Consider the following 16,506-nt stretch of genomic DNA (forward strand, 5'->3'; position numbering starts at 1 on the left):
AAAAAGAAAGGAACAGAGGTTTGCTATGAAGCATTCTGGTGAACAGAAAGAGAAATATGTATAAGTTTTGACGGATCGGGCTAGGGTTTGGTGAACAGAAGGAAGTGGAAGGATTAAAAGGGGAAAAAAAAGATATGGTTAATGGGTTTAGGGATGGATCGTGATTGGATCCATACAAATCGGTTAACAAGCACGCCAAACAGGTCGTAGGTCATTCGGCTAACAGATTAGCGGATCCGATTAAGGTTAGGGTTATAATAGAGGATCTGGTTAGGGTTAGCTATCTGGCTAGGTTTAGGATTAGGTTAGGGGTTAGGTTTTGCTAAGGGTTAGGGTTAGAGTTAGAGTTGGGGCTCGGATTAGGGTTAAGGTTAGAGCAAGATTACAGAGAAAGTTGAATTGAAGAAGAGAACAGAAAAAAATAAAAATAGATGGTGGAGAAGATAAAGAGAGGAATAGGGTTTGGATTTGGAATGAAGAGAAAAAAAATTTAAAAAAATAAGTAATAGAATCTGAAGGTGGTTAGAAAAAATAGATCTTGAAAATAAGATTTATCTTGGTTCGTCTAGAGATGAGAATGCCGACATGGGTCGAAAAAAGGTACAGAGCATCTCGTCGCTTGCCGTAAAGTCGACTTTGGGGACACTATCCTCCACCGCATCATCTCCGAAGATAAAAGATAGAAAGAAAAAAGAAATCCAAAATCGATGTCGAGATTTAAAAAAATGCAAGACCATCTGTGCCGCTCTCTCTTTCATCCTCTCCGATCATAGAACGGCCACTAGTAGAGAAAATCAGACGAAGAAAGGCCGACAACAGTGGTTAGGGAAAAATGGAGTAGAAGAGGGTTTGGAAACAGCAGCGACGATGGGTAGGTGAAAATGGATTAGGGTTAGAAAAAAAAAAAGAAATAGACGCATAACAGTTCTATGGTTCCTGACGCATAGAAAGAAAAGAAAAACTAAATATATAAGGGCATCCTCATAAAACTTGTATAGAAAGTCATTTTTAAATTAATAGGATGCATAAAAATTTTATAGTGATGGCAGCACAAAATTTGTTTTAGGTGTTCCTATGCAGATGGCCTTATAATTTTTTTATAAGTGGACTAACTACATTCTATTTTTTTTTCTTTGAATATTTTTTTATTCAAATTTTAAAATATATATATATATATGGTTTGATTTTTTGCATTTCTATAACTGAATCAACATGGTTCTTTTTTTATGTTTAAATAATTTTTTTAGCTTTTTTAAATTTTTTTTGTTTAATTTTTAGTATGAGACATAAAAATTTTATTTTTTCATTTAAGATTTTTTAATGAACATAAATTTGTAATAAAAATTATGGATCGATTATTTCTTAATCCTCTTTTTTATGAAAATTTTTTTATAAAAATATTTTTTAAATTAACTAATCATGATGCTTATGAAGGAAAAGAATTATAGCTCTTCTATTTATTATTTAATTTTTTATTCTTTTGATTATGTATTCGGATTAGGAACATCGATTAAAAAGATATTTTTCAATTTTTTGATGGATATTTATAGTTCATAAATATTTTTATAATTTAAATATATAATTATTATTTAAAATAATATTTTTTAATAAATATTTTAAAGGTATCGATGATTGAAAAATATTTTTGACTCTATCTCCTGTTTATTAACATCAGTGTAGTGGGGGCATCACGTTACTCATCATTTCTTTTGATTATGTATTCGGATTAGGAACATCGGTTAAAAATATATTTTTCAATTTTTGATAGATATTAATAGTTCATAAATATTTTTATAATTTAAATATATAATTATTATTTAAAATAATATTTTTAATAAATATTTTAAAAATATCGATGATTGAAAAATATTTTTGACTCTATCTCCTGTTTATTAACATCCACGGTGTAGTGGGGGCATCATGTTAGTTTAACATGTGCAAAGATCCCCTTTTTGATCAACTCGTCACGAAACTTCGTTGCAAAAGCTCATTAGCACGCCTTTTGACCGCTACATAATGGGGACAAAGCACCGATCCTTTCCCACCATGATTGTCAAGCATCAATCTGTCAAAACAACCAGTCCTGCATTTTTCCGCAACCCCAAATAAAATTTTATGGGGGTGCCTCATTCCCTTCATTCGTTTCCCAAAAAAAATAATAATAATAAAAAAAAAAAAAACACATAAGGCCATCGCTAGTTTTCTTATATTTTTTTTATTTTATTTAATTATCAAACAATAATTTTATTTTTTTTGAAAAAAACCGATATTCACCTCTATCCATGTCTAAATATATGGGGATATATCATCCAAGATTCAAACTCAAAATCTTTGACCGCCGATCAGAGTAGTATTACAATTTGGACAAGTTATAATCCACTATAATTTTAAGACATGTTTTTAGTAAAAATTTATCATTTTTAAAATGCTAGCATATAAAGATTGAAATATTTGCCATTCAGTTTATATAATCGGCATGAGAAAAATGCAATCATTTTTGTCATGTACAATGTTTGCAAGTTTTCCATGTAGGCGGCTCTAGAGATGCAAACAAGTCAAATTGCTTACGAATTACGCTATCTTAACTTGATTCGGTTATGATTAAACTCGAATAGATCAAATAATTTTTTGAGTCAAGTTCGAATAGTAAGATATTCGATTCAAAAGCTCACGAGCCTATTCGAGTTTATATATATTTTTAATAATAATATTTTTATTTATAATATTATATTTATATATATATATATATAATATATATATTATTAGTAAGTTAGGACTCGATTTCAAGTTCGAATATGATTCAATTGATATTTGAGTCAAGTCAAATCGATTTCGAATTTTATCTATTTTTCATAGAGTCAAGTTCAAGGCTAAGATATTAAGACTCGATTAATTTCAAATCAAATTTTGAACTCAAATATTTTGAATCGAGTCAAGCTTCCAACTACTTGACTCAATTATATTCTAGGTGGCTCTTCCAGCAAACTCACACGTCCCTAACCTCTATACTTCTAAGCCTATTAAGCCTATACATATTCCATTGGGCCAAATCCAGTGAAAATTGAGACCAAAGTAGAGTTTATGTAGTACTTATGACCCTGTAAATACAATCCAACAACAATGTTTAAATCAGATGTTATCTTCGAGGTCTCAGAACATTTTCCTTTTTTTTCCTTTATGCAAATTTTGTTCCTTGAGCTATTTTTAAATTGGTATTATTAGGAGGCTTGGGGAGGAGAAAAGGAAACAAAAGCTAGGCAACAGAAACTACAATAGGGCTTCTCACATCATGGGTCCCATCACTCCACGTATACGAACCAGCCACATACTCCCCACTCCGTGCTCCTTTGCTTCCATCTACTTGGAGTTTGATTCTGAAGCTCTTCTCCTCACCTTCTTTGAACTTCAAAATTTTTGGTGAAATTTTCACTGAAACGCCACTGGGCTCCACAATGGAAACATGGTACCGGGCCTTCCATTGGCCCACATTGGTAACAGTCCTATGGACGGTGATGGACCCATTGAGATTGGAGACAGAGACTGATGGATAGTTGAGATCGAACGTGGATGGCGGGCTCTCGGGGCATGGAAAGGTGGGGTCCATCTGAACCCCAATGCTGGAGCACGCGAAGAGGAGGTAGTCTCTGTAGGAGGCCTCGTAGACAAGGCCCGGGTCCGAGGCGTGGGTGGGCCTAAGGTGGCCCGATCCATATTCCAGCGGTCCTGCCACTTCTCCGGCCGCATTTTTTATCAGGCCTTTCTGGGCGTTTCGCACCGTGGCTGGAACAAATGCAGCGAAAGGGAAGTCAGCTTTTAAAAAAAATAATAATAAAAGGAAGAGAGTTTGGAGGGCGACACAAGGTAACTGTGTTGGTGTCAAAACTTTGACCAAGGACGATGCTTTCTTGCGTGACGTCACTACCAAGGAAAAATAGCTGACGTAAAAGCAATGATGATGATTGATATTGAGCGCGTGATAGCAATTTATATTATTTTTATAAGAAAATGCTACCAGACCCAACTCTAAGACCAAAAATATTTCCTTGACCCCTTCTATGGCATGTGAAGTGAAAGGTTTCGTGTTTTGTACCATAAATTCTAATGTGAATTGCATCAATATATCCCATGAATCACGCTGGTCGAATCATGTGACTTGGCATGCCAGTCATGAACAGAAAAGTTTTGATTCCAGGGTTGAGCCTCATAGCATAAGAAAAAGATTTTGATTCTGTACGGTGTATCTCTTATACCGCCACCGCTTCACTCATCTCGAAGATAGACGGTTACTGCTCGTTGCAAGAATTCGAGAGGTTGCACTTGATGCTATACACGGTAGATGTTCCAGATAAGTGAGAGCCATCCGTTTCTAAGATGAATGGTGTGGTAACTATCGAGAGGATCTTGGGTCCATGAAAAATTGCATTATCCACTTTTGGAGTGGTAGAATTGGTGCTTGACTGCTGTATGCTTGTCTAAATTATGCTGGGGTAAACAACTATAGGACCTACTTGACAAGGACAAATGAGTTTTGACCTTTAGCTATCCTCTTCTCCAGGACCCCCTCTTTGCATTCTCCTTCTTTTGAGTAAAACGATGGCACATTCTAGTCCTAAATTAACAACATAACCTGTTTACCGTTTACTGAATCAAATGTTTGATATATTACTTACAAACTTCAATTTCTCAGAAAACTGTAAGCATTTGCCCAATATTAATTTCCAAGTGAATGTTTGTATCTAAAGGTGAATAAAAATCGAACCCGAATCAATCAAATCGGTAAAATCGAACCAAACAGCAGGTTTGGTTTGGTTTAAAATTTTATTCGATTTGGTTTGGTTGATTTTTGATATATAAAAAATAAGTTTGGATTGATTCAGATTTGTCGGTAAATAAAATTATTCTCAAATTTAATCGGACCGATTTTAATAAAATAATATCATTTTAATTAAAATATTATTTATGTTGAAGTATTAATATATTAAAAAATAATTCTGAATTTATGGTATTATTTATCAATTTGATTTTGTATTGATTAGCCTTAAATCCTAAGTGACTTACTTACTGGATTGTTTATCTTTTTTGTAATGTATTGGAGATCTTTGTCTTAATTCTTAATAATGATGTTTCTTTAAAAATTTTATTTTATTGAGTGACAATATCTTATGTCAATTTAAATTATTTTACTTGATAAATTCTCTTGATGATACTCTTATATGAAAAAGAAACAAGTCTTCATGAATGACAAAATAATAATAATAATAATAATAATAATAATAATAATAATAATGATAATATAAACTAGTAAATCAAACAAAATCAAACCTTTTAAACCATATTGATTTGGTTTGATTTCATTCTTCTATTAATTCAGTTTGGTTCCTAGAAATGTCAAATCATTTAGAACTATTTCAGCTTAAACTTGAGCATGAAACCGGTCCAAATCGGATCATGCTCACCCCTATTTGTATCTATATAACCCTTTCTATGAGACAAAATGTGAAAGAGGTATATATACGTACCAGTGGTCATCATAGCAGATCTAATGGCAGCTGAGCTCCAATGAGGGTGCATGGACTTGAGGAGACTAGCAGTTGCAGAAACGTGGGGGCATGACATTGACGTCCCTGAAAGAAGGTTATACGCAACGCTTCTGTGATCATCTTCAAGCTTTGTAGGTGATGATGATTCACTCCAAGCTGCCAATATGTTCAAACCTGGTGCTGTAATATCCGGCTGCAGAGAATGCATAGTTTTAGTAATTAAAGTTTTAAGTTTGACTATCTGATTGATAATGTTTTCGATGGTACAAAGAGCCGAAGTGTCTAATTACTGCAAATAGCACTGGTAGGTAACAATATGCATCCATTTGTAGCTCTAACTTGAATTTAAACACCATACGTCAGAGAATTTCCAAAACTTCTTCCAGTTGTCTTGAGATTGTTAGTAAGAGGTGATTAGATTCTTAGTGACCATGTTTTCCTTTAGAAAAAGAGTTGGGTATCAAAATTCAAAACCAGTCTAGCTAAAGCAAAGTCGAATAGAAGTGTATTTGATTCATGATTGGAATCGGAATAGATTGAAATGGAAATCGAAATAACTATATTTTCTAGCATGTTTAATTCATCATTGGAATCGGAATCTAAATCGAAATAAGATTTGAATATTAGAAAAAAGTCTGGATTGAATTTTGAATTTTGAATAATTGGAGCAAACCCATTCCCTCTCAGAATAGAAATCGAATTCTTTCCAACCAAAAAGCTAAAATGACGGACGCTCATTTTCATTTTTATTTCAGAGTTCAACTTCTTCCAACTAAATGTACCCAGATGCCTGAGCTGCCTAAGAGTTCCATTGATTTAGATAGCAAGGCACAACTATCATGAGGAATGCGAGAGTAACACATAAATCTCTTAACAAATGTTGCACAAAATAAAAAATCGGAAAGTTACGAAGCTTGAGTGCACCTTGAGAATATTTGGCTCAACACGATTTGGTCCCCGGGAGGAGAAGGCCGTCATGACCGGGGCCGGCCTCACGTCCAAAGTAGTCCTGGCCCGGCCTATCGTAGCGCTCGGCTGCCCGGTTGAGTTGATATATTTCAGAATGGTGATGGCATCATCCGACGACACGGCGGACCCCGGCAAGACGTGACAGTCCACAGGGATCTCATTCCCATTAGCCGGAGCATTCCCCAATATAATGGCAGCTCCCCCTGCCCTCTTAACCTCCAATCCCTTGGCCGCCCTCAGACCGCTCCCTCTCAGGCACAGCACTATCTTTCCTCTCACCTTCCTTGCCGAAAGAGAATTCGGAAGACATTGCCTGCAGGTCACCATGCCCAAGATTAAAATTAACCATCTCCAAACTGATGTTCCAAACTTAGAATTAACTCAACGTTGCCAGCAAACTTAAAAATGTCACATACTAATTGTAAGATCTGGTAATGCTAGGAAGCTTAGATTGTACCCGGAGACATTGCTCGGAGTGGCTGGAACTACGGCGTCGCCGGCATAAACTAAGGGATAGGACTCATTGCCCTTCAGTTCATATGGTGTCACAGTTTGACCCTGGCAAATTGTCATATAATGGAAGAATATATGGTACGTCAACAATTCAGCTCATGTTAGTACTAGGCTACTAGGTGGTGGTGGTGGTACCTTTATCGTCATGCCATTGCCGAGCAAGATGGCAGAATCAAAAGCCCGGTCGATGCTGCTGGCAGCGACTGTTATCATCCATGGTGCAAGGTTGGACACCGTGGCCAGCGCCGGCCCGGAATTCCCTCCGCTGCATGACACCACAATGCCGTGCTTGGCCGCATGCAGCGCCCCGATGGCGATCCCATCCTCCGAATACTTTGGCGGCGTGCCCACCGCCCCGATCGAGATGCTGAGGATGTGGACGCCGTCGCCGATGGCGTCGTCGATGGCGGCGAGCATGTCGGCGTCGAAGCACGTGTTCTCGATGTTTGGGTTGGGACCTGGGATTGGCCAGCACACCTTGTAGACGGCGAGGCGGGCGAGCGGGGCGCCGCCGGAGGCAGTCCCACGTGCGAAGCCGCCAAGGGCGGAGACGCGGCGGACCACCCGGCCGGCGACGGTGGAGGCTGTGTGGGTCCCGTGGCCGTCGTTGTCCCGGGGGGAGCGGAAGGCGTATGTTGTGTTGAGAGAGCCATAGTAGGCTTCATAGCCCTTGACGTAGTACCGAGCACCGATCAGCTTCCTGACAAAATTTACATTTTGTGGTGAGCATAACAATATCCATATCTATTTTTATTAAGAAAATATGAATATCGATATAAATATTAATAAAAAAAAGTAAGAAAATTATATCTATATTTGTTCTAATTGCCATGAAATTTACCAGCTAGATAAATTGGTACTTTCTAACTCCGCTTCCTTTAAAGGTTCTTTACTCTCTTCTTTTTTGGGTAAGCTATGCTGTGATGATGAGATTTCTTATGTTAACTCTATTTTAAGGTCACATATATGAACCCCAATGTTTTAATGTATGACAGTTTTTCACTTAAAATGCATCCTAAAATTGTGAAATCTATAAATTTTGTGTCGGATCACAAGTTTTAAAGCCACAGACCCAAGATCTTAGCGAAAAAACAACATCCAAAATTATTTTTTTTTTGTTGACGACTTTTTGTCTTTGTTTTATCAGAGAGTCAGAGAAAAAGAACCAAGAAGATTGACGACTTTTTGTCTTTGTTTTATCCGAGAGTCAGAGAAAAAGAACCAAGCAGGGGGGTGCTGTCCATTGCCCGTGGTCGGGGATAAATAGGGAAGTAGGGGACAAGGAAAAAGATGACCGTCCCTACAGTTCCACTTAAAACAAATTCCACCCAGGGCAGAATAAAAAAATTAGCCCCTAAAACCGTGCGGAAAAAAAAAAAAAAGGATTGATCAATGTATAGATTTCAAGGCACTCCAATCTTTTTCTTCCATGAAGGTCTGGAAGTGAATATCCTACAATCCGGTGGCCGCGATACCCCTAAAATCACCCCGGAACCTTGGTATGCTGATCTACTAGAAATTAACTCGAGCTTTGCTTTTCTTTTCTTGGTTGGGAAGACAAAACCTGAGCCATATATATTGACATTAGAGCATAAAAATTAATATGTGGTTGCAAGGAGCAAACTCGAGAGAGAAAAAAATCTTGTTTGGATGATGGAAGCTACAACTTATTTACAGATTGGACCAGTACAATCAATAAAATCATAGGATTATATACTAGGCTAGATTTATATTTATAAATATTCAGAAATAGTTTTGGAGTGTGCCGATATAGAGAGCAAAAAAAAATCCCTTTCTTTCTTCATATAAGATTTGAGCCGGCCCACTTCAAAACTATTTCTAAATATTGATGAATATAAGTCTATTCCAATTTATAATTCTATGATCTTATTGACCGTTCCAACCAATAGAATTTTTGGTTCAATCATCTATTTGGATATTCCTATTCAATTGTACAGAAAATTCTATAATAATTGGGCCTGTTAGCTCGTCCATCTTGTATTTTATAAAAGCATGTCCAAATCCAGTGTGAGATCCTAATATTTGGACTGTAGGAAGAAAGGAAAAGATCCATGAATTTTTTATTTTAATAATTCCTGTGGGATTCGGACGGGATTTGGACTATGATATTGATCGATACTATATCATGTTTAAATAGATAGCTTACTTTACAAATTATATAGAATCTTCAGTATCACCATATGGAAATATCCAAACAAATCCTGAAGGAGAAATAAAAAGAGCAGAGGATGGACCCTCCAAGCCCAAAGAGGTCACGAGACCTCATGCATGGATTTGTCGGGATTGGCTGGTGATGCGTACTCTAATGAGTCCAATTTAATCATGTTGTGGTGAATAGTTGCGATCAGAAAACAAGCCCTCTTCAATCCCACTCTCTGGTTTCGGTATCTCTTTCCAGTTCTCCAATTCTGGCTCCGTGAAACCTCCCGGCCGGCCAAGGACGAATGGCTTTGTTTGGACGTGGGACAAACGGACAGAGGGCCCCCCAATAGGAGCTCAAAGCCGGACTGCTAGGCCTCCAATAATTGAGATAGCCAGCAGAGCTGCAGAAAAGCTGCGAGGACGTGAAGGTTCGTGGATTTATCTCCACACCTGCTTCTCATGTAGACAAAAACATTGCCATCTTTGTATTTGCCGACCTTTTTCTATTTGTAAGTCAGCGTTCACTTCTTTGGATCTATTTAATCATGTCCTAAGGTCACGGGTGGGAATTCTTGCTTCTTCATTTATTTGACAAAATATTCTCCCTCGTCTATCTAGGACCAGATTATATAAAAAGAACTAACTAAACGGTTATTGTTTGAGATTCTTAGTTTTATTTAAATATTCAGAATTTTCTCAGTTTTAAAAGATAACAAGTTATTATTTGAGATACTTGTGATTTATGCTATTTAAAATTTAAGACCTTTCCAATGTAGGCCTTATACTGCAGTTTTCCTCAACCACATTATAGATCATGGACTCAACGCACATGATATAAGAGTAAGACTATACTTGCGAGTCTCTTTGTGAATTTTGTTGTCACGAGCTTCATCATTAAGATTAAAATTACTAAAAAATATCATGATAAAATAATATATTGTATTTATATTATAGACAAAAAAATGGAGAACTAATAATTAATTTTATTAAATAAGATTAAAATGTAAATATTCTTGAAAAACAAAGGAGAGAACTTCACTTGCTTTATTGAGTGAAAGAAGAGTTAAAAAAAGAGACAGATTTGAAAAAAGAAAGACAATGAGAAGGGAAGATTAAAATTCGGGTATGTTTGATTCACAATCAAAATCGAATCGAAATGGTTTGAAATAAGAATCAGAATAGAAATCAGAATGATCAAATCCTTCAAAATACTTGATTCGTGATCGGAATTGAAATTGAAATGAAAATTTGAATCCATAGAAGAAAGTAGAGAATGAATTATGTAGATTGGATCATTCTCATTTCACTCTGAACTCAGAATTGGAATGAAATTTCTTCCAATCAAACGATTGGAATGGGAGTCACCTATTCCCATTTCGATTCAAGACCCCCACTCCACCCAACCAAGCACCCCCTAATAAAATTAAGAAGCTTTAGCTTGATAGCTTGGTAAATTGGTAAAATCTTTGGCAATTATATTAAATAACCTGAAATTAAATCTCACTTTCATAAGGAAATGGGAGTTAGAGGTATATGGCTTTGATGAATTTTTTTTTCTTTTCTTTTCTTTTTTTTTGGATCCTTTTTAACTATAAAAAGATGATGTGCGTGGATTGACAATTTTGGCAGCAATCATGCAAATTGGGAACGTCCTATGAGTCGCTTTCTACTACTTTATTCCTTTTCTACTAAATACGAACATGCAAATAAGTAGAGGGCTATTGGGTGTTAAAAGGCCATGTTGGGGCATAGAAGCTCTAATTTAGAGTCTTTTGCATATAACGTCACATGGAAAAGAGAGAGAGAATTCGGCAACCATATTACTAGTGTGTGTGCATAATTTTAAGAATAATATATTAATTTATATTTTTAAATTTGTGAATCTCTTTTATTATAAAAGCTTAGTATTAGATAAATAAAACTTCTAACTAAAGAATGTAAATTATTTTAGTAAAATTCTAAAAAGTATAACTTATTTTCGCACCGATAATAGGTCCATGACACGGCATATTTGATAATTTTAAAATTTTTCTAAAATTTTTCTCCAATTATGGGGAGAGAAGAACATTCTCTCACCTGTCTGATTAACAGGAATAGAGATGAGGTATTGGTTGCTCCAAGCATCCAGCAGGACATGACTGTATGCAATCAAATTCCATTCCATAAGTTGTCCGTACGTTTATGGTCAAGGAGTGTTGGGTAAAATGGAGCATACAAAAAGTATGCATTTCTAGTCAAAAATTGCAAGAAAAAAAAGAACGATGCGGAAGGACTCAAAAACTGCGAAAGATGACAACCACTGGCACAAACATGAGCAAATGGATAAAAAATAGACAAGTCGATCCTCATCAACCATTCTGTGTTTGCGTGCGTGTGTGTGTGTGAGAGAGAGAGAGAGAGAGAGAGAGAGAGAGACTACTCACTTGTTGCAGTGGGATGAATTGAAGGCGTCTCCTTCTTCACAGATTCCCTTCCAATGTTTAGGGATGGGTCCCATCCCTTTGTCCCCGAAACTTTCAGACTCTGGCCAAATACCTAGCAATCCCAAGCCACAAAACCTTTATGCTTCTCTTCTCACCCCGTTGTGAGGCTAAGAGACTCATCCACACGTAACAGAGGATAACGACAACCACAAAGAAACAAGCCAAAAAAAAAAAAAAAAAACCAAGATGAGGTTGCCGTGTCTGATCAAAATTATAGGAGGCACAGTATCAAACCAGAATCCACCATGCCGACGATGACATTTTTGCCATACTTCGCTCTGGAGCGCAACCAATTCCTCTCCGAACCTTTCAGTCCCTCTTCATCACCTATGAACTCCCAAGATCTAGTCGTGTGCGGCGACCACCTCCCCTCGCTTCGAAAAGTCGAAACTACTTCACCCATCTCTGTTTTAGCGGTATATATACAACACCAGTACTAATTAAACACATAAAACCAAATTCCAATCCATAATGTCAATCTCCAGATTAAAAAGATGGCGCTAATCTTCCCCTTACCCGAAAGCTTTGTAGCTTCCTCATCGGAGAGCAGTGCAGCAAATCCATTGATGCTATTCTTGTAGCTGTAGAGAAGAGATTCCCGTGCCTCTGCCTCACTAATACATGACACAAAATAGTAGTAATTAACACATCAAAGGGCAAAGCCAAAAAGTATAAAAAAAAAGAGATTGGTTAGAAAGAAACGCAACAAGAGACATGGATACAAGGAAAAGAAAAGATGAAAGGAACAACACAGATATAGATAGGAATGCCATCATCATTGGTTACTGATATATATTGGGCATCACTGTGGCACCTATTCTTAACAGAGAGCAGGAGAGAATGGTGGTCCCCGTGGATTTCTTGGGTGGTCTTGGTTCCACTGTGCTCTCCCAAGTACACGATGTAGACCTGCTTCCACAAGGCAAATTAAGGCGCTATATTTTTATATCAAGAATTTTCGCCTGCTCTTTTGCCAGTGTATGCCAACCATAAGACCAGGGGACTGGGAATCCAACTGACCTGGCGTTGATTGTAAGAGAAGGCCGTGAAGAGAAAGGAGAGGATCAAGAGAGGGAGGAGGGGGAGAGAAAGAAGCACCCTCAACATCATCTTCTCGGGGAGCGAGTAGTCTCGTGGCCGGCCCTGGGCCTTGTTCTGCTGTCCTTTGGGACCTGGTGTTGTTATATAGGCAAGAAGGGAAGGATGGGGACAAGAAAGAATTCGGAATACCAAAGTAGAAAGTAACCGCGAAGGATCCGCGGCTGCCATCCCAGCGGCTCTATTCGATTGTCTTCTCTTCATCTACCAAACGCGAAGCGTATCTTCTATGTGCACGTAAAAATTTAAGGAATAGAACTTTGGTCGTTGGATCTTGTCGACCATCATATTGGATCTCGGCACGATGGTTTTACTCAAGAAGACGCATTTAGAAGGAGGGGTGATTTGACGTATAAGGTGCACTTTTTGGGGAGGGAATGCTTTTGGTGGGATTTTATATGGTCAACTGTAAGGCCATCTCACAAAAATAGAATGCTTTTATAATAAGATTTTAAAAACTGCCATCTTTAGATTCATGGATAGACCTGGAAGCAGACTGATCTTGATTGAGTTTGGATTTTGATCACGCTGGACTCATTTATTGTTTCATTGAACTCCATCAAATGTAATATCAAATCAACCTACATATGGGATGTTCCATCAAAATTACTTCAAGCTTAGGTAAAGCTTAAATCCAACTCACTTCATTTTTTTTTTTTTTTTTTCAGAAGAATCTGTTTCAAGTTTAAACTGAAAGTTTTATTTATTTTAACTTTTTGAAAAATATAGCGCACACCTAATGTCAAGTCTGATTGAGCCTAGCCTAACTGAGCCAAGCATTTTTCAATTTGTCTCAAAATTAATTTTGAGCCTTAAAGACCAATTTAAGTTTGGCTCAAAAAAAAAAAAAAAAAAAAAAAATCCGAGCCAAGCTCGATCAAGCTTATATCTGAGCCAACTTCCAGTCTAAATTTGAGATATCGAGATCTATTGCCAGCCTTCTCCACATTTCTTCCATATAGAAACTCATATAAATTGTATTATAATGTTCAAGGTGTATAGCATTTATCCGAGCATTAAATTGGTCAAGGTATTAAAATCTGGCCAATTATCAATGAATAGTTAAGAGACTAATCTATATACACCACCCTAGCATGCTAAATTATTCCTGCCTATTTTTGGGAACAAATTATTACTGCCTGTAACTGCAAGCACTCAGTTCATATTGGCTTGAGCATGATCTGAGCTTGGCTGCTACTAAAAAAAATTAATTACCTTTCAAGTCAAATCTCAAGAACTTGCAAAACCAGATACCTAGTTTCATCCATAAAAAATCTGATATTCTAAATTTTAACTATTTACTCCACCAAGGTTCGAGCTTGCTAAACTGGTAAAGTCTTTTAAAACTAGCAGGTCTAAATCCTAGATTCATAAAGAGCCCCAGCACTCGGATCTGAATCCTGTACTCATTTTAAGAGCCCCACCACTTACATAAGAGATTTTTAGGCATGTTTTATTTTGGACATTTTTCCAATTATGGTCGCTCTAGTGGAGGTTTTCAACATCTAGGTTACTGGACCAGTTGAAGCCAAGTGAATACTACTTTTTCTCAATATATCCCCCCTCACAGTACATCCAAGAGTATAAGTTGGAGGTTGTCCTCTTCACAAACCCCAACAGATTGTGGCAACCACAAGACCAAATTGTAGCCCGGCAGAAATGGATACAACGGCCCATCTCTACCGCAGGGCACAATACCGACTGCCACTACCTTTGGAGGTCTGACTGATGCATTACCGCATAGATTGAGCGCATGTCCACTTGCAATGCAATATATATGGTGTTCGATCTTTTTCCTTCCTCCCATTGCTTGTTCTAATATGATCAAGTTGCAAATGTCTAAAAGTTGGAGAAGTCAAACTGTTATCTAAGTTCATGAATTTGCCATCCTTATTGTCCAATTACTGCCGACTGAAGATACTAGTAAAATGACACGCGAACCGAGCTAACACACACACACACACACACACACACACATATATATATATATATATGTGTGTGTGTGTGTGTGTGTGTGAGATAGAGAGAGAGGTTTATATCCGCATGCATTTAGTCCAACATCGGTTGTATATTAGATAAATCTTAAACATTTATACAAGACCAAGAAACTTATATGATATCTTTCTGCTCATCTTTTTGGATGAAGTCGTGGGTTAGTATAAATGATGTTAGAGCCCATGTTGATTTATGAATACCGTAACATAGATAGGTCTAGATTGGTGGTGGTTATAATTGAATTTGAATGGATTTAGACCACTAGCTTGGCCACGACACCAAGGCTTGAATAGGAAAAATATGTGAGAAACATAAGGATATATATTTAATCCTATATCAACTATGCAGTACATAGATCTTAGATACTTATACAAGATTGAGAAACTCCAATAATACCTTTCAGCTAGGGTTGAAACTAGATCGAATATAGATCAGATATGGATCAGATATCAGTATATCTATATTTATTTTGTCTGATGAATATGAATGCATATATTAATATTATTTGAATGCCAAAATTTATATCCATATTTATTTTAAACGAATATAAATATAATTTAGATACTGAAAATATAGATATAATTATAGATATAAATTAGATAATTAAATGTTATGACTACAGAATCAAAGATATTATTAAACAAATGACAAATCAAGTTAACAATATTTTATATAGTTATATTTTTTTTTTAAATTAATAAATACTATATAAAATTAGATAAGGTTACATCTATATTTGGATATTCGGATACGGATCAGATAGTTGTCTATCTATATTCATATCTATTTTCTTTGACAGATATGGATATGGATATGGATACTGATATTAATCGAATCATTAAATTTTTGTCCATATTCAAATTGGTTCGGATACGAAAATGAATCCGGATGGATGATATCCATATCATTTTCACCCCTACTTCCGGCTTTCTTTTTTGGATGAGGTTTTAAGTTGTTACAATATGAGTTGAGCCTAAGGTCCAGAGATTGCAAAATGCCAGATCTTGAAACAAGCCTCTAAAAGATTCAATCATCCCAATGCACGCGTGCTAGAGAGTGAGAAAGGAGCCAAATTAGATATGGGCCTGCCCTATTGAACCATAAAATTCCTAGGTGCTGTGCAGAGGGATCATATTGGATGTTAAATGGGAACGCATGTTTTCACCATTTTGGAGAGTTGTGTTTGTCTCTAGGAACCAGCATCCCATTTGGTGGTGCCCTTCAATCTGGGGAACGTATACGCGTGTCCAAGTTCCCTTCTCCATACGTCTCTCGCTGCCCAGCATCTCAATCGTCAACTCCTGTTCCCATCTTGGTATGTCATGCATGCTGCACGCGTGTAAAGTTTGCTTATCTTGCTTGGGGAAGAACAGTTGCAAAAAAGAAAGCTATGCAACTGGTGTCACGTTCGGGGACAACTTGAAAAAAGATTCGGAAAGGCCGGCACCTTGAGTTTGGACCGTTACACCAAGGTAAGATTTGCCTCATGTGCATATCATATTAAAAAAACTTGAATTAGTCTAGGATTTCCTTTACCAAAAGATCCTCTGAACTATTCCGAGTAAACAAATTAAGAGTGATTCAATTACCCCACAAAGGAAAAAAAAATGGATTTGAAATCATGCGGCCGGTTTTCAACCCTTCAGCAGCTTTACCCTCGATATGCTTTAAGATTGTTGTTGGTGCTGATGTTTTCGCTGTTGCTTCTTCCCACTCCCTTGCTTGTGTCTACATGAACAAGTATA

The 16,506-nt window shown here is 36.9% G+C and overlaps 1 protein-coding gene across 2 annotated transcripts; it reads right to left on the reverse strand.

Annotated features, from left to right (window-relative positions):
- Nucleotides 1–3,148: 3,148 nt before the first annotated feature.
- LOC105041100 (subtilisin-like protease SBT5.6) lies at nt 3,149–13,055 on the reverse strand. Of its 2 annotated transcripts, none has more exons than XM_073252925.1 (10): nt 12,689–13,055; nt 12,421–12,577; nt 12,185–12,282; nt 11,903–12,104; nt 11,609–11,720; nt 7,158–7,722; nt 6,967–7,067; nt 6,465–6,822; nt 5,520–5,733; nt 3,149–3,780 (listed from the first exon to the last, which is right to left on the reverse strand). In XM_073252925.1, the coding sequence occupies exons 1-10, from the start codon at nt 12,968–12,970 to the stop codon at nt 3,254–3,256; spliced, it is 2,616 nt and encodes an 871-aa protein (XP_073109026.1). In that variant the 5' UTR covers nt 12,971–13,055; the 3' UTR covers nt 3,149–3,253. The 2 variants fall into 2 exon arrangements, with proteins under 2 accessions (XP_073109026.1, XP_010916207.2); XM_010917905.4 differs by having other exon boundaries at nt 11,903–12,073; nt 12,483–12,577; nt 12,689–13,048.
- Nucleotides 13,056–16,506: the final 3,451 nt, after the last annotated feature.

The sequence above is a fragment of the Elaeis guineensis genome, chromosome 2 (genome assembly GCF_000442705.2).
Source record: "Elaeis guineensis isolate ETL-2024a chromosome 2, EG11, whole genome shotgun sequence".
Lineage (NCBI taxonomy): Eukaryota > Viridiplantae > Streptophyta > Magnoliopsida > Arecales > Arecaceae > Elaeis > Elaeis guineensis.